Source organism: Salvelinus alpinus, chromosome 6, assembly GCF_045679555.1.
Source record: "Salvelinus alpinus chromosome 6, SLU_Salpinus.1, whole genome shotgun sequence".
NCBI lineage: Eukaryota > Metazoa > Chordata > Actinopteri > Salmoniformes > Salmonidae > Salvelinus > Salvelinus alpinus.
The window spans coordinates 11806488-11824727 of record NC_092091.1 but is presented as its reverse complement, the minus strand read 5'-3'; the positions used below and the strand labels follow the sequence as shown (position 1 = coordinate 11824727).

Below are 18240 nucleotides of genomic sequence, written 5' to 3'. Positions count from 1 at the left end.
AAGTGTCTATAATAATTAATAAGTGGTTGTAATGGGGGGGGGACTTGATATTGATACCATGTACTGTAGGTTAAATTAATACTGTATGTATTGACTGATCATTGAGAATGAGGTAATACTTTACATTACAGTGTGGTTATTACTGTTAGGTCTAGGGTCAGGGTTAGAGGTACTACATTCAGCAGTAACCCTAGACATATCTAGGACTAAACAGAGAAGACCTTTTACAATCAGAGTTCTTTGTATCTCTTCTTAGTCATACAGATCCCCCACATCTTATAGGTGGACGGGGTTATGAACATATCAAATACATTACTTCTGAAACCAGATGAAATGAAACTGTCTTTCAGCAGGAAAAGCTTCTCTAATAATCCTAACCATGGCTGGGTGTCTTCAGAGACTGAGAGGTATAGAGACACACTGTCAATGTGACAGGTATCCTAGTGGTTTATAGCGTAGGGACAGTAACTGAAAGGCCGCTGGTGTGAATCTCTGAGCGGACTAGGTGAAACCTCTTTCTATGTACCCTTGAGCAAGGCACTTGGATAAGAACATCTACTAAAGGACTAAAACATCTGGCTGTGCTTTCATGTCAACGCTGTTATTCTATTCTAGTCATTATATCGTATTATATGATAACATTATCAGGTATGAAGGTAAGACCCAGATGCAGTCAATGTTGAATTGACAATGGTTTAATAATCCAACAGGGGCAGGCAATAGACAGGTCAAGGCAGGCAGGGGTCAGTAAACCAGAGGTGGGGCAACGGTACCGGACGGCAGGCAGGCTCAGGGTCAGGGTAGGCAGAGGTCAATAATCCAGAGGTGGGGCAAAGTTACAGGTTGGCAGGCAGGCTCAGGGTCAGGGGCAGGCAGAGTGGTCAGGCAGGCGGGCTCAGAGTCAGGACAGGCAAGGGTCAAAACCTGGAGGGCGAGAAAAAGAGAGACTGGAAAAAGCAGTAGCTGAGACACAAAAACGCAGGTTGACTTGACAAACAAGACGAACTGGTTTGTCAACTGAAGACGACACCTGGAGGGGTGTGGAGACAATCACAAAGACAGGTAAAACAGATCAGGATGTGACAGTACCCCCCCCCCCCCTCTCTAGGGGCGCCACCTGTTGTCCTACCTGGGTGCATACCTGGTTGACTGGGGTACCGGCTGTGGAAGTCGGCGATGAGGGCTGGGTCCAGGATGTCTCTAGCGGGGACCCAGCACCTCTCCTCCGGACCATAACTCTCCCAGTCAACCAGGTACTGGAAACCCCTGCCCTGTGGTTGAAAACTCAGGAGGCGTCTCGCGGTGTACGCCAGATGGCCATCGATGACATGGGGCGGAGGGGTGGGCCTGGAAACAGAAGACAAAGGGCTGTGAGACACGGGCTTAATCCTTGACACATGGAAAGGAGGGTGAATACAGAGGGTACGGGGTAACAAAAGATGAACAGCAGTGAGGCTAATGACTCTAGGGATGGGGAACGGGCCGATGAAACAGGGGGAAAGTTTACGGGACTCCACCTGGAGGGGCAGGTCCTGGGTGGAAAGCAATACCCTCTGCCCGAGTTGATAGCGTGGAGCAGGGGTCCGGTGGTGATCCGCTTGTCGCCTATACCTGGAAGTGGTCTTCAGCAGAGCGGCCCAGGCTCTCTTCCAGGTACGGCGACAGCGGCGGAAGAACATCTAGGCAGAGGGATTGCTGACTTCCTCCTCTTGCTCGGGGAAGAGCAGAGGCTGACATCCCAAAGAACACTTGAAGGGCAAGAGACCCGTGGCAGAGCAAGGAAGGGTTTTGTGAGCGTACTCAACCCATACCAGTTGCTGACTCCAGGTGGTAGGGTTGGCGGAGACAAGGCAGGGAAGAGTCGCTCCGACTGGCCGTTGGACTGGGGTGGAATCAGGAGGACAGGTTGGCCGACGACCCAATGAGCGTGCAGAACGCCTTCCAGAACCGGGACGAGAACTGCGGACCCCGGTCGGAGACCATGTCCACGGGGAGTCCGTGGATCGGAAGACGTGCTGCATCATAAGCTGGGCCATCTCCTTGACCGAGGGTAGTTTGGGGAGATATTAGGCCAACAAAAGCGTTGTCGCACGAAGTCCAGAGTCTGACGAGAGCCCGGGTGACAGACAAGCCTGGAGGAATCCAGGACCACGGAGCGGACAGCGTTAGGCACAAACATCTGGTTATCTGGGCCCCCCCAGGGTTCGGCTGGGACCGCTGCGCCTCCCGGACCTGTTTCCCTATACCCCAGCTCAGTGCCGTCGCCAGGCACGTGGTGTTAAGGATGGTCTCGGGCTCCGGGGTGGTAACCGTGGGGTTAAAGCGGCGAGACAGGGCATCCGGCTTGACGTTCTTGGATCCTGGCCGGTAGTAGAGGAAAAGTTTAACCGGGTAAACAGCAGGGCCCATCTCGCTTGCCTGGAGTTGAGGCACTTGGCGGTGCGGAGATACTCCAGGTTTTTGTGGTCGGTCCACACAATGAACGGATGTTCCGCCCCTTCTAGCCAGTGCTTCCAATCCTCCAACGCCATCTTCACCGCGAGAAGCTCCCGATCCCCCACATCGTAGTTCTTCTCCGTGGCGTTGAGGCAGTGGGACAAGAATGCGCAGGGATGCAGCTTAATGTCCAGGGCAGAACGTTGGGACAGAACAATCCCCACTCCGACATCCGAAGCATCGGCCTCCACCATGAAACGACGGGAAGGGTCAGGATGAACCAGGATAGGAGCAGTGGTGAAGCAGTGATTTAAGGTCCCGGAACGCCCGGTCAGCGGCAGAGGACCATGTGAACAGTACCTTGGTAGAGGTGAGTACAGACAGGGGGGAGGCCAGGGTGCTGTAACCCCGGATTAAGCAGCAATAAAATGGGGACGCGGGTTGATCAGGGGGTCGATCAGGGGGCCGAAGGTGAAAGTCTCTGGTCAGCAAAGTGTTCAGGATGTCAACCGCAGGGACCCAGCACTGCTCCTCTTAGCCGTACCCCTCCCAGTCGATGAAGTACTGGAGACGCATCGAATCCAGGACTTCATGGACCGAGTATGCCGGACCTCCCTCGATGTCCAGAGGAGGAGGCAGGGCGTCACTGGGTCCAGCCTCAGCGAGGGGACCAGGCACCACTGGCCTGAGGAGAGACACATGAAAAGTCGGGTTAATGGGGTAATCAGAAGGGAGTTGCAAACGATATATTACCTCTAAAGTCCTGAGGAGGGTTAATAACGGCCTGACAAACCGCGGGCTCAGTTGATTGGGTTCAACTCTGTCTGAGGTGGAAAGGTAGGCCCACTCTGTCTGTGTTGGAAATGTAGACCCACTCTGTCTGGGGTTGAAAGATAGGCCCACTCTGTCTGGGGTGTAAAGATAGGCCTGCTCTGTATGGGGTGTAAAGGTAGGCCTGCTCTGTCTGGGGTGGAAAGGTAGGCCTGCTCTGTCTGGGGTGGAAAGGTAGGCCTGCTCTGTCTGGGGTGGAAAGGTAGGTTTACTCTGTCTGGGGTGTAAATGTAGGCTTGCTCTGTCTGGGGTGTAAAGATAGGCCTGCTCTGTCTGGGGTGTAAAGGTAGGCCTGGTCTGTCTGGGGTTGAAAGATAGGCCTGCTCTGTCTGGGATGTAAAGGTAGACCTGCTCTGTCTGGGGTGTAAAGATAGACCTGCTCTGTCTGGGGTGTAAAGGTAGGCCTGCTCTGTCTGGGGTGTAAAGATAGGCCTTCTCTGTCTGGGGTGTAAAGGTAGGCCTGCTCTGTCTGGGGTGTAAAGATAGGCCGTCTCTGTCTGGGGTGTAAAGATAGGCCTGCTCTGTCTAGGATGTAAAGGTAGACCTGCTCTGTCTGGGGTGTAAAGGTAGACCCACTCTGTCTGGGGTGGAAAGGTAGGCCTTCTCTGTCTGGGGTGTAAAGGTAGGCCTGCTCTGTCTTGGATGGAAAGGTAGGTCTACTCTGTCTGGGGTGTAAAGGTAGGCTTGCTCTGTCTGGGGTGTAAAGGTAGGCCTAACCTTTGAAAGTACCCTGCATAATGATATCTCAGATTTTATTCTTTGCAATCAGGGACAGTTTCGTCGCCAACAAGACACATTGATTTGGCATTGGAGAAATATGATAAGATGAACAGTGGTTCAGTGGTTCTTCCTTTAAAAGTTATGAGCTTATGCCGCGACCGTTAGTGGTAGATGGTGTCATTCTGTCATTGCACCACACTATCACAAGGGGGAGTTAGAACGCTGATCTATCGGTAATCTAAACTGTGGCACAAATGTACTATCTTTTTGTAAATTAATGGAGGCGTTTTCAGTCCGAGACTCTCTTCTCTGACACTAGAGTCCTGCATCAGGCAACAACACCAAAACTGTTGGTGGTCCTGGAGTTATTAAGAGAGAACTTGGGTAAATACGATGGGGGAATTACACTTGACATGTGGACTGACGATATTCGAAAAATAGGCACGGTGGGCTTTTGGTTTCTCTCCCTCTAAAAACAGAAATAAATCCTTCTAAATAACAAATTGGCTTTATTTACAAATTAGTAAGAATGTCTCACCCCATATTCAATAATAGCCTTTTTCCCTTTATTCAGATTACAACCACTCACTTTTGGTTGTTTGAAAACAAAATACAAAATATTGTTATTTTTTAAACAAGCAATAGAAAGTTGGTTGCAATTTCAGTTTAAATAATCCACCAGAAAAGACTGAACAAATAAAACAGCAAATATTGTGGTTAAACTTAAATATACTAATTGACAGCTGTGCCATGTAGATTGCAACGTAGTTGGGAAGAGATTTTCGATGGTTTCATGGTTTATCAATTGACACGCCATTTTCTGTTCCTCTTGAAAGCCCTAATCTGCTCACTTAAATGAATAGAGATCCTGGTCATGTTGCTACAGTACGTTGTTACAGCATGATCAAAGTGAGGCAATCTGCTGTATATGTATGGCCTATTGTAACCTGGAGTCACACCTTTCCAGTTCTCCTCACATTGAAATACAAAAGAAGTTGTGTTTTTGGTTGATGGCCAATATTTAAAAAGTCAAATACATTCTCTCCAGCGCCCACACGCACTTTAAACGTTTGGATAATAAAGCATTTAAAAGCTGACATTGGTTGATTGTAATACTTCTGACTTCTGACAGCCAAAATTCGGACTCTACCCATAACTTTTGGACTTTTAAACATTCGCAGAAGGGCCTGGATTACTATAACCTACTGCAGGCCTAAAACCTATGGTGCAAACAACGTTTCCTGATGGGCTATTAGCAAGACAATAGACTCTTCAACCTTTACAAAAGGATACCTCGGCTAGATGTGAAAAAAAATCACCCCAATTTGCAGTGTATTAAGTACTCTAACATTAAAGGTATAATCTTTGTAAATGAATAGGACTGGTGGAGTTGTCACACATGCAGCTAACACAAATATGTAAATGTCTGCTCTACCCAAAATGACAACCAACTAATTACAGCATTACCCACAAAAATGGAAGAGGCATGTCATGACGTGGCTTAATTTAATGTCATGAAATGCTATTTTATCAAACCGATTACCTAACGTTTAATTATTAAATGAATCATTCAACAATTAACTCATTAGTAACCTGCGGCACCACGGAAAAAGTTTATTTAACGAGTTACTTTTTCCCGAATTAACTCTTAAAGATATTTATATCTCTTACATCAGAAGAATGTTTTGGAGATTCTCTTCCACATGTTCCAATCTGAGTGACTACTAATTCCTCTGTCGCTGTTATCAAAAGCAATTTGACTTGTGAGGTCTCTAACCTTCCTACTGACTGTGGCTGGACTGACTGTGCTGGCATTGGTACTGGTACTCAAGGGGACCAGTTATCCTACCGATTTATTCTGAAATGTTATCCTACCGGAACACATGATTAGAGCATTTTACTATGTGCATTGTAGTTGAAACTATACATGGCAAGGAATGATTATTGTTGCCATTTGTTTTGGAGGTGGAAAGTCCACTGGACTTCTTTTACGACCAGTGTGGGACACCTCAGTAATATCTTATATGTTTTCTAAGGTTATCCCCCGTCGAGGGGCCCGTCCGCTCCTCTCTGTTCTCATGGGAAAGTTTACAACTAGATTTGTTTTCTGCTCTGGTGGCCTTGTACGGTGTTGCGCATAGTCTCGACCCCCCCACTGGCCTCAATGAGGCTCATCATGGGTCTGGGCTAGTATTCCCCCCCCTTGTGTCTCGGAACACTCCCCCACCAGCGGTTGGTGTTGGTATCTGAGGCACAAATGAAAAAGTCGGACCCTTTGTATAAGTTATCAGCAGCCACGTTGGTATTAGATCGGCTGTAACCTTTCAACCAAATCTTCTGGTGATTGTGCTTCAAAACACTTAGTGGCTGTCGAGGTCTGTCAGTCACCACAGCGTCTGCATGTGGCAACCGTTCCAGTACCTGTGAACTGAGAGGAGGGTATCTGTCTGCAGTATCGGACAGTTTCACCAGTGGGAGTCCTCGGGTCAGTTGCGGTACTGGCCGTAAGTTTCATTGTGAGGGGTTTCAGTCCCCTTCAAAGCTGAAAATGTGTCATCGGAAGCAGAGTACCTTCTGTATGTCAATGCTTTTATTCCTGAGACGGCCGCAGTGCTTGCGGAAGTGTCCGAAGGACAAGTGAAGTTAATCTCAGCAACAGTGACTTCAAGGAGGAGGGAAGTTGCTCATTCACAGAGACTGCTGGCTCGAAATCATGAAAAGAGTGGTCAATCTGAAACCTTTTATAGTCTTCACTCCTTTGAGTACCGAGCTCCGGTTGCTTTGTTGTGTAGTCACGCTGTAGCGCGATACCTGAGGGTGGTATTCTGCTGCATAGCAGATTCCACTTGGGCGCTTAGAGTACTGATTTTAAACATGTGAGTGTCACACTTGCTCCATTCGGCCTCATACTTATCTGTCATGGTTTGCAGATAGAGGACTTGAGTACGGAGCAAGATATTCAGTGATGAGATTTCCTCCGCTTGCTAAGAAATCAACATTTCCATCTTCATCACCTGAGTTCTCTCATCATTCATTTGGTCAGCGACTTCAATGAGTTCTTCTGATTTGTCATCCAACTTGGTCATTGTGTTCATTAACTGATCGTTTTTGGTCTGCAGCATTTGGACTAGAACAGTGTTGCTTTGTGTAACGTTCATCAAAACTGCATGCATGTTATAAAATTGCACGCTCCTGTTTGTAGATAACTAGACAGATTTATATAGTTTAGCATGGACTTCATCGTATTTAGTTTTGGCTAAATCGAGTTGTTTCTGTAGATTTTTTTTTTTTTAAGAGTTTGTGCTCATTCATCATCATAAGTATTTACCATTACTTTTAATTGTTCAGTTTTCAAATGCAGTTCCTCGGCGAGCAGAATGTTTTCATTTTCTGCTGTTGTCATTAGTTGGTCGGTTCTCACCACCTGTCCCTTCATATCAACCAGTTATTGCTAGTGCTTTTTCTGTGCACTGCGGTACTGGGCCAATGCCAATCTCTGTTGGTGATACATCAGGGCTAAACTAGAGAGAACCTTGTACCCAATGGTTGATTTTGGAGAGCGTTTGTCACAATTTGTGCTGTTTTACCCCTAATGGCACAGGTAGGGTTTGTATCGCAGAGGCGGGACTTCCATCAATACTGGATCAGTAATGTGGGAGTTCGACTCAATGAGCTTGCAAAAGTAAATTTAGTGGTCATGATAAATCAAACCTGTATAGACTATTTGGGAATTAAACTTAAATTAACCTGAAAGCATTGCTGTATCTAGGTTAATGTGGAAAGGTTTAAATTGTCTCATTTGTAGAAACCAATCAATTTGGATATTATTCAAAAGATCCACCTGAAAAGGTAAGACTGGCATTTTGAACTTTAGTTAAAATTGAATTCGAACGATATCCAATCAGTTGTAATTGGTTGGATAAGATACAACGTACCACGCGATTCGCAGAAAGCTGAAATCAAACGGGAGTTCAAAGGAAGCGGAACTTCCATTTTCCCCGGCACAGGAGTTGCCGTGTGAACAAAGGAGAAGAAGAAATGTCTGCTCTCTTTTTGTTAGCTGCAGCCTAGGAATGTTACGGTCTAGTGAGTTTCTTCTTCTTGTGTAGTGAGTTTCAGAGGGTTTTACCATTTTCTGGTCTGGAAGTTTTCAAACCATGTGTAACGTATTCAGCTGGAACCACTTCACACACCGGCAGAAACCCTGCGTGTTTTTGTCTAATGTAAATTTCGTTAGCAGTCCTCTATAAGCACTCTGGCAAAAGAGGGCGTTCCATCAAGTTGCCAATGTCTGTGCCCAAGTGGGCATGGTTACTGACTTGGCAAAGTTTATATGAAACACTGTCTCATTTAGAAGGCTAACATCACATTTCACCTTCTCACAAAGAGTTTCATATTTAACCATATACGTTTTACAACATTTTGTTCCACCAGAATTTCTCTCCCTTAATACTGCATGGCCAGGAAGAGAAAGTCTGCCCGGTATTTACGACCGGTCAGTAAACTGGCCCCCAGGAGAGGGGGTGTTCAAACCTTTGCCTAGCCGGCATCTCTGATTGTTTACGCCCTGACCGTAGATTGCTTTGTATGTTTCTATTTTTTGGTCAGGGTGTGATGTGGGTGGGCATTCTATGTTTGTATGTCTAGGTTTTGTATTTCTATGTTTTGGCCTGGTATGGTTCCCAATCAGAGGCAGCTGTCTATCGTTGTCTCTGATTGAGAACCATACTTAGGTAGCCTGTTTTCCCACTGTTAGTTGTGGGTGGTTATTTTCTGTTTAGTGTTTGTATCACCTGTCAGAACTGTTTCGGTTATTCCTTTTGTTATTTTGTATTTAGTGTTCAGTTTCGAATAAATAATATGAACACGTATCACGCTGCACCTTGGTCCTCACCTTCTTCCGATGAATGCCGGTACACTGATCCTCAGCCCATGAGGCCAAGTCATGACTGGCAAGTGGAAGAGGGAAAAGTATGTTTTCAAACACTTGTTTTTCACAAGTGGTATTAACAGGACAATAGACACGATGTGGTCCCAAAAACACCTCTCTGACATAGGATCCAGCATATCTCTTGATGATGTCATTAAATGTCTTTCTAGCTTTGATCCATGCCTGGGCCTGCAGCACGCAAAGGTCTTTGTTTGTCCGATGAATCATTGGGTCGAAACTACAGAACAGTACAAAACAAGAGAACACATTTGTGTTCTGAAAAAAAATTGAAATATAATTTCTTACAGAGCCTTTCCGTAAGTCCACTCAGGTTTCTTTAACTGTCTTCCGACTGTGATTAGAGCGATCTTGATGTTGTGCGGTGATGTCAGCAGATTCCAGATGGCCTTTTGTACCTGATCATTTTCCTGGGCTTTACAGTATTGTAGCCAACTGTACCTGATCATTTTCCTGGGCTTTACAGTATTGTGCTATCACAATTCCTGCAAAAGCTTACAGGATGAAGAACAGTTTCTAAAACTGCAGAGACCTTTTACAGTTGCTGGTCTGTCCTAGAAGTATGGGTAAACAGTAGGTGTGTTTTCTGCTATCCACTTAATGTACTGTGTGTCTGTACTACAACCCACCAGAGAGGTAGAGACAGCAGGATGACTACAGGGTTACCACCACAGTCCTGTATATATTAATGTACTGTCTGTACTACAACCCACCAGAGAGGTAGAGACAGCAGGATGACTACAGGGTTACCACCACACAGTCCTGTATATATTAATGTACTGTCTGTCTGTACTACAACCCACCAGAGGCGTGGAAGCAGCAGGATGACTATTGTCATGGAAATTGTAACCAAAAGGAAGAGAGACTGTAGATTCTTCAAACAGCAACTTTATTTTTAGATTTGCACATCTGGATAGGTTGACAATCACTCAATAGTGCAGAGTCAAAAGTCCAACAAACAGGATTGGGTCTCAGCTTTTATATAAAAGTACAACCTCTTTGTCTGTGGCAGTAAGCAGCTTTGTGAATACAACAGGTGGAGGCATAGAGTGCAGATAAGTGATAACCGGCAGTTTTGTTACTCTTTTCTGCTGATATTTAGGTGCTACTGCTCAGCTAGTTTCTGTACTCTGGCATTGCTCCACCCAGCTGTGCCCTTTGCAGATACCAAAAAAACAGGATGTGTCACTTACTGTGGTCACACCCAAACTGCTCTTAGCCGTGTTACTAAGTTACACAAAGACAGTTTGTATCAGTAGAAAAATACAAGTTCATGACAATTGATAATTCTCTAAATAGAAAACAGATTGACAGAGGGGACGTACAGGTAGTGGGTTAGTGTGTGTTACTGATCCTAGACAGAGGGGACGTACAGGTAGTGGGTTAGTGTGTGTTACTGATCCTAGACAGAGGGGACATACAGGTACTGGGTTAGTGTGTGTTACTGATCCTAGACAGAGGGGACATACAGGTAGTGGGTTAGTGTGTGTTACTGATCCTAGACAGAGGGGACATACAGGTACTGGGTTAGTGTGTGTGTTTGTGGTGCAGTGTGAGTTGACTACAGGAATAATCCTAGGTGTCTGTAGCCTGGTCATAGATTTGTGTCCTTGCCAACTCTATTGCTGTCATTGTCAGGCCAAACATTTGGTATCACCATGAGTGACAAGGAGTTGGCATGATGTCACAAATAGACTGGGACTCAGGCTAAGGTCTGCAGCAGTGAGGAATGTGTGTGAGAATGTGGAAAAACATGTTGTGGTGAGAAGAGAACAGTGGAAGATACAGTACAGTGCATTCAGAAAGTATTCAGACACCTTCCCCTTTTTGTTACGTTACAGTCTTATTCTAAAATGGATTAAATACAAAATGTTCCTAATCAATCTACACACAATACCCCATAATGACATCACAATACCCTATATTGATAAAGCGAAAAACAGGTTTTTAGAAGAAAAATGTAAACTGAAATACCTTATTTACATACGTTTTCAGCTCCTTTGCTATGAGACTCTAAAATGAGCTCATGTGCATCCTGTTTCCATTGATCATCCTTGTGATGTTTCTACATCTTGATTGGAATCCACATGTGGTAAATGATTTGGAAAGGCACACACATGTCTATATAAGGTCCCAAATTTGACAGTGCATGTCAGAGAAAAAACCAAGCCATAAGTTTGAAGGAAATGTCCGTAGAGCTCAAAGACAAGATTGTGTCAATGCACAGATCTGGGGAAGTTACCAAAAGATTTCTGCAGCATTGAAGGTCCACAAGAACACAGTGGCCTCCATAATTCTTAAATGGAAGAAGTTTGTAACCACCAAGACTCTCCCTAAAGCTGGCAGTCCAGCCAAACTGAGCAATCGGGGGAGAAGAGCCTTGGTCAGGTTGGTGACCAAGAACCCGATGGTCACTCTGAAAGAGCTCCAGAGTTCCTCTGTGGAGATGAGAGAACCTTCCAGAAGGACCACCATCTCTGCAGCACTCCACCAATCAGGCCTTCAGACAGAAGCCCCTCTTCAGTAAAAGGCACATGACAGCCCGCTTGGAGTTTGCAAAAAGGCACCTAAAGGACACTCAGACCATGAGAAACAAGATTCTCACATCTGGAGGACACCTGGCACCATCCCTACGGTGAAGCATGGTGGTGGCAGCATCATGCTGTGGGGATGTTTTTCAGTGACACGGACTTGGAGACTAGTCAGGATCGATGAAGAGAGCAAAGTACAGAGAGATCCTTGATAAATTGTTTTTTCAAAGCTCTCAGGGTCTCAGACTGGGGCAAAGGTTCACCTTCCAACAGGGCAACAACCCTCAGCACACAGCCAAGACAACACAGATTTGGTTTCGGGACAAGTCTCTGAATGTCCTTGAGTGGCCCAGCCAGAGATGAACCTGATCTACCATCTCTGGAGAGACCTGATAATAGCTGTGCAGCACTGATAGCAACAACAACTGTCGAAAAGTTGGCTTTGTTTACAGCTGTCACAATAGACACAGGCAGGCAGACAGACAGATTGTTTACTATGACTGGATGAAGGGATGCAGTGTTGAAGGCTTCCTTTAGGTCTCCTGGTCTCTTGGGATTTAAACTGTGAATACAGAGAGATAGTCCTAACCATTCAATCAATGTACACAAACAGTCATCATTAACACTATACTGAGTGGAGCCTATAGATATAATATATTAACATAGAATATAATAACAGTTTTGACATTGTCGCGTAGAGTAGGCCAGAAGGATAAACAGATAAACTTTACCTCGATCAAATAAAAAGATGACGGAGCCGCAAAAGTTCTTCTGTGCTTCTGGTGTTCAGGAAGAAAAAGGAAGGAAGAAAAAGTTCAGCCATCAAAAGTATACATTATGGGGACAGCTAAGAAACAATGCTGCCCCATCAACAGCTCAAACCATAATGGTCCCTCCCCCTTGAATTGAAAGAGGCTCCTTTTGTAGGGGAAGCCCCTCCCATCAGAACATACCAAGCACTAATTAATTAAGCAATTACCTTCATAAAGCCTACATTTTCCACTCAGCTAAACATCATTAATTATATACATTACAACTTTGCAATACGTTTCTCATGATACAATACACCAATATAACACATTTACAAAATCGAATCCCTACTGACATGGACTCTTCCAATATGCCCATTCACAAGAACGAGCCATTCGGGACAGGCACTACAAAGCCAGCCCGATTACCGTAGCTCTGGTCCTTATCCCAGCCCGATTATCGTAGCTCTGTTCCTTATCCCAGCCTGATTACCGTAGCTCTGGTCCTTATCCCAGCCCGACTACCGTAGCTCTGGTCCTTATCCCAGCCTGATTACCGTAGCTCTGGTCCTTATCCCAGCCCGATTACCGTAGCTCTGGTCCTTATCCCAGCCTGATTACCGTAGCTCTGGTCCTTATCCCAGCCCGATTACCTTAGCTCTGTTCCTTATCCCAGCCTGATTACCGTAGCTCTGGTCCTTATCCCAGCCTGATTACCGTAGCTCTGGTCCTTATCCCAGCCTGATTACCGTAGCTCTGGTCCTTATCCCAGCCTGATTACCGTAGCTCTGGTCCTTATCCCAGCCTGATTACCGTAGCTCTGGTCCTTATCCCAGCCTGATTACCATAGCTCTGGTCCTTATCCCAGCCTGATTACCGTAGGTCTGGTCCTTATCCCAGCCGGATTACCGTAGCTCTGGTCCTTATCCCAGCCTGATTACCGTAGCTCTGGTCCTTATCCCAGCCTGATTACCGTAGCTCTGGTCCTTATCCCAGCCTGATTACCGTAGCTCTGGTCCTTATCCCAACCGGAAGCTACAGAGACAGAGAGAGAGGAACAGAACCAAACAAACAACGTGCTCATCAATAACATTGATAAGTACAATAAACGTTGCTTAAATTAAACATGAACGCTTGTCTGGATATTCTTTATACCATAAACTGTAATGTATGTACTAAGATAGGGAAGCTAACTTGTGTGTCGACCCACATTGTTAACGTAGCTGATAACGGAGCAGGGAGACGTGATGAGTGTGTGTGTGTGTGTGTGTGTGTGTACCAAATGCTGCCCGCGGCCAGTGACGGACTCTTCCGTCACAGACATGAAAAAAAGTTTTTTGAGAGGAATGAGAGATTCGATATAGAATAGTTTTTTAAATATTTTCTGGATCAAGGTTTGGCTTTTTCAAGAGAGGCTTTATTACTGGCACTTTTAGTGAGTTTGGTACACATCTGGTGGATAGAGATCCGTTTATTATGTTCAACATAGGAGGGCCGAGCACAGGAAGCCGCTCTTTCAGTAGTTTAGTTGGAATAGGGTCCAGTATGCAGCTTGAAGGTTTAGAGGCCATGATTATTTTCATCATTGTGTCAAGAGATATAGTACATTTACATTTACATTTAAGTGATTTAGCAGACGCTCTTATCCAGAGCGACTTACAAATTGGTGCATTCACCTTATGATATCCAGTGGAACAACCACTTTACAATAGTGCATTTAACTCTTTTAAGGGGGGGGGTTAGAAGGCTTACTTTATCCTATCCTAGGTATTCCTTAAAGAGGTGGGGTTTCAGGTGTCTCCGGAAGGTGGTGATTGACTCCACCTTCCGTAGTACTAAAACACTTGAGTGTCTCCCTTGATCCTAGGTCCTGGCAGAGTTGTGCAGACTCAGGACAACTGAGCTTTCGAGGAATACACAGATTTAAAGAGGAGTCCGTAATTTGCTTTCTAATGATCATGATCTTTTCCTCAAAGAAGTTCATGAATTTATCACTGCTGAAGTGAAAGACATCCTCTCTTGGGGAATGCTGCTTTTTAGTTAGCTTTGCGACAGTATCAAAAATAAATTTAGGATTGTTCTTATTTTCCTCAATTAAGTTGAAAAATAGGATGATCAAGCAGCAGTGAGGGCTCTTCGATACTGCACGGTACTGTCTTTCCAAGCTAGTCGGAAGACTTCCAGCTTGGTGTGGCGCCATTTCCGTTCCAATTTTCTGGAAGCTTGCTTCAGAGATCGGGCATTTTCTGTATACCATGGAGCTAGTTTCTGATGACAAATGTTTTTTGTTTTTAGGGGTGCGACTGCATCTAGGGTATTGCGCAAGGTTAAATTGAGTTCCTCAGTTAGGTGGTTAAAACTTCTTAAGTATAGGGGGCAGTATTTTAGTTTTTGGCTAAAAAACGTACCCATTTGAAACTGCCTATTTCTCAGCCTCCGAAACTAGAATATGCATATAATTGTCAGATTGGGATAGAAAACACTCTAAAGTTTCCAAAACGGTCAAAATATTGTCTGTGAGTTTAACAGAACTGATATTGCAGGCGAAAACCTGAGGAAAATCCAATCAGGAAGTGCCTCTTTTTTTGAAACCTCTCTGTTCTTATGCATGCCTATCATCCATTTAAAGGGATATCAACCAGATTCCTTTTTCTATGGCTTCCCTAAGGTGTCAACAGTCTTTAGACATAGTTTCAGGCTTTTATTTTGAGAAATGAGCGAGAACGATCACATTGCGTAAGTGGATAGGTGGGGGCTCTCAGAGTGAGTTTTGCGCAACAGAGAAAGGCGGCCATTGTTTCTCCCTGTCCTATTGAAAAACCAACAATCCCGGTTGATATATTATCGAATATATATTTGAAAAACAACCTGAGGATTGATTATAAAAAACGTTTGACATGTTTCTGTGGATATTATGGATATTATTTGGAATTTTCGTCTGCGTTGTCGTGACCGCTCTTTCCTGTGGATTTCTGAGCATAACGCGCCAAACGAACGGAGGTATTTGGATATAAAAATATCTTTATGGAACAAAAGGAACATTTGTTGTCTAACTGGGAGTCTCGTGAGTGAAAACATCCGAAGATCATCAAAGGTAAACGATTAATTTGATTGCTTTTCTGATTTTCATGACCAAGTTACCTGATGCTAAGTGTACTTAATGTTTTGTCGAGCGATCGATAAACTTACACAAACGCTTGTATTGCTTTCGTTGTAAAGCATAATTTCAAAATCTGAGATGACAGGTGGATTAACAAAAGGCTAAGCTGTTTTGCAATATTGCACTTGTGATTTCATGAATATTAATATTTTTTTGTAATATTATTTGACTGTGGCGCTATGCTATTCAGCGTTGCTGATGACAATTATCCCGATACCGGGATGGGTAGATCAGAGAAGTTAACCGATTTTTGTACTCTGATGTCCTTGGGTAGGTGGAGGGAGTCTGGAAGGGCATCTAGGAATCTTTGGGTCCGAGAATTTAGAGCACGACTTTTGATGATCCTTGGTTGGGGTCTGAGCAGATTATTTGTTGTGATTGCAAACGTAAGAAAATGGTGGTCCGATAGTCCAGGATTATGAGGAAAAAGATTAAGATCCACAACATTTATTCCACTGAACAAAACTAGGTCCAGAGTATGACTGTGGCAGTGAGTAGGTCCGGAGACATGTTGGACAAAACCCACTGAGTCGATGATTGCTACGAAAGCCTTTTGGACTGGGTCTGTTGACTTTTCCATGTGAATATTAAAGTCACCAAAAATGTGAATATTATTTGCCATGACTACAAGGTCCGATAGGAATTCAGGGAACTCAGTGAGGAACGCTGTATATGGCCCAGGAGGCCTGTAAACAGTAGCTATAAAAAGTGATTGAGCCGGCTGCATAGATTTCATGACGAGAAACTCAAAAGACGAAAAAGTTTTAGTATTTCTTGGTAAATTGAATTTTTCTATCATAAATGTTAGCAACACCTCCGCCTTTGCGGGATGCGCGGGGGATATGGTCACTAGTGTAACCAGGAGGTGAGGCCTCAGCCATGTTTCAGTCAGGCCAATCACATCAAGATTATGATCAGTGATTAGTTAATTGACTATAACTGCCTTGGAAGTGAGGGATCTAACATTAGGTAGCCTTATTTTGAGATGTGAGGTATCACAATCTCTTTCAATAATGGCAGGAATGGAAGAGGTCTTTATTCCAGTGAGATTGCTAAGGCGAACACCGCCATGTTGAGTTTTGCCCAACCTAGGTTGAGGCACAGACACGGTCTCAATGGGGATAGCTGAGCTGCCTACACTGACTGTGCTAGTGGCAGACTCCACTAAGCTGGCAGGCTGGCTGGCTAACAGCCTGCTGCCTGGCCTGCACCCTATTTCATTGTGGAGATAGGGGAGTTAGATACCTGTCTATGTTCGTAGATAAGATGAGAGCACCCCTCCAGCTAGGATGGAGTCCGTCACTCCTCAGCAGGTCAGGCTTGGTCCTGTTTGTGTGTGAGTGCCAGAAAGAGGGCCAATTATCTCCAAATTCTATCTTTTGGGAGGGGCAGAAAACAGTTTTCAACCAGCGATTGAGTTGTGAAACTCTGCTGTAGAGCTCATCACTCCCCCTAACTGGGAGGGGGCCAGAGACAATTACTCAATTACTCTATACTTTGCATGCAGTTCTCTCCCTCCCTCCCTCCATTCCTCTAACTTCTACCTCACTGGCTCCCTCTCAGCACCCCTCCCTCCCTCTAACCCCACCTCTGGCAGAACCAGGAAGTCCCTCCCCCTCCCACAAACTCTCTTCCGAAGAAATTAAACTGATCTGAGTCTCTGTGTCGTCTGTCTGTGTGAGAGTGAACAACCATCCATATGGCTCAGCAGGGAGTTCAGCTGGACCAGGACCAGTTCTGTTGTTCTGTCTGTCTGGATCTACTGAAGGAACCAGTCACCATCCCCTGTGGACACAATTACTGTAGAAACTGTATTGAGGGCTGCTGGGATCAGGATGTTCTGAAAGGGGTCTATAGCTGTCCTCAGTGCAGAGAGACCTTCACTCCAAGGCCTAATCTGAGGAAAAATAACATGTTGGCTGAGATGATGGAGAAACTGAAGAAGACAGAACTCCAGGCTGCTCCCCCTCCTGCTCTGTGCTATGGTGGACCTGGAGATGTGGCGTGTGACGTCTGCACTGGGACCAGAAAGCGGAAAGCCCTCATGTCCTGTCTGCCGTGTCTGGCCTCTTACTGTGAGACTCACCTCCAATCTCACTATGAATCTCCTGCTTTGAAGAAGCACAAGTTGGTCAAAGCCACCGCACAACTACAGGAGAAGATCTGCTCTCATCATGACAAACTGCTGGAGGTTTACTGTCGTACCGATCAGCAGTGTGTCTGTTATCTGTGTACAATGGATGAACATAAAGGCCATGATACAGTGTCAGCTGCAGCAGAGAGGACTGAGAAACAGGTAAGACTAGAACAACGTGTTGGTGACTGTCTGATAAACAAAGAATTAAAGATACAGTAGGAACTAAGGCTGTTTGAATATGAGATCATTCAAATTAAATGGATCCACGGCAGTACAAATATGAACACAAACCTTGAGTATATTGAGTTTGCTCCAATGTATGACCATTTTACAAAGTCAAACACTATTATCATTCTGAATGCCCTTTAAAGAGTCCAAAGTTCAGTCTCAACCCCTTGATACATGTATGCCAACCATAAAACTATAATCATTCACCTAGCAACGAATAAATATCATATTGTAAAGGGACCATTAATATTTTAGACCTTCCTCTCTATGGGCCCTATGTCACAATACTAAATATATATTTTAGGCCAGTTGAGAACAAGTTCTCATTTACAACTGCGACCAGGCCAAGAAAAAACAAAGCAGTGTGACAAAAACAACACAGAGTTACACATGGGATAAACAAACGTACAGTCAATAACACAATAGAAACATCTGTATACAGTGTGTGCAAATGAAGTAAGGAGGCAAAGGCAATAAATAGGCCAATAGTGGCAAAGTAA

The 18240-nt window shown here is 44.8% G+C and overlaps 1 protein-coding gene and 1 long non-coding RNA gene across 3 annotated transcripts in view; one reads left to right on the top strand and one right to left on the bottom strand.

Moving 5' to 3' along the window:
* Positions 1-675: 675 nt before the first annotated feature.
* LOC139577522 (uncharacterized) lies at positions 676-12629 on the bottom strand. 2 transcript variants are annotated; one of them, XR_011675320.1, is made up of 4 exons: positions 12198-12629; positions 1518-12028; positions 1130-1347; positions 676-924 (listed from the first exon to the last, which is right to left on the bottom strand). It is a non-coding gene; the product is annotated as an uncharacterized lncRNA (long non-coding RNA). The 2 variants fall into 2 exon arrangements; XR_011675321.1 differs by having other exon boundaries at positions 1142-1347.
* A 4425-nt stretch (positions 12630-17054) lies between these two features.
* The window catches only part of LOC139577521 (tripartite motif-containing protein 16-like), a 35164-nt gene continuing 33978 nt past the window's right edge, over positions 17055-18240 (top strand). Inside the window, exon 1 of the mRNA XM_071404565.1 lies at positions 17055-17671. Coding sequence (XP_071260666.1) covers positions 17075-17671 — 597 coding nt within the window. The 5' untranslated portion in view covers positions 17055-17074. The remainder of the gene's footprint in view (positions 17672-18240) is intronic.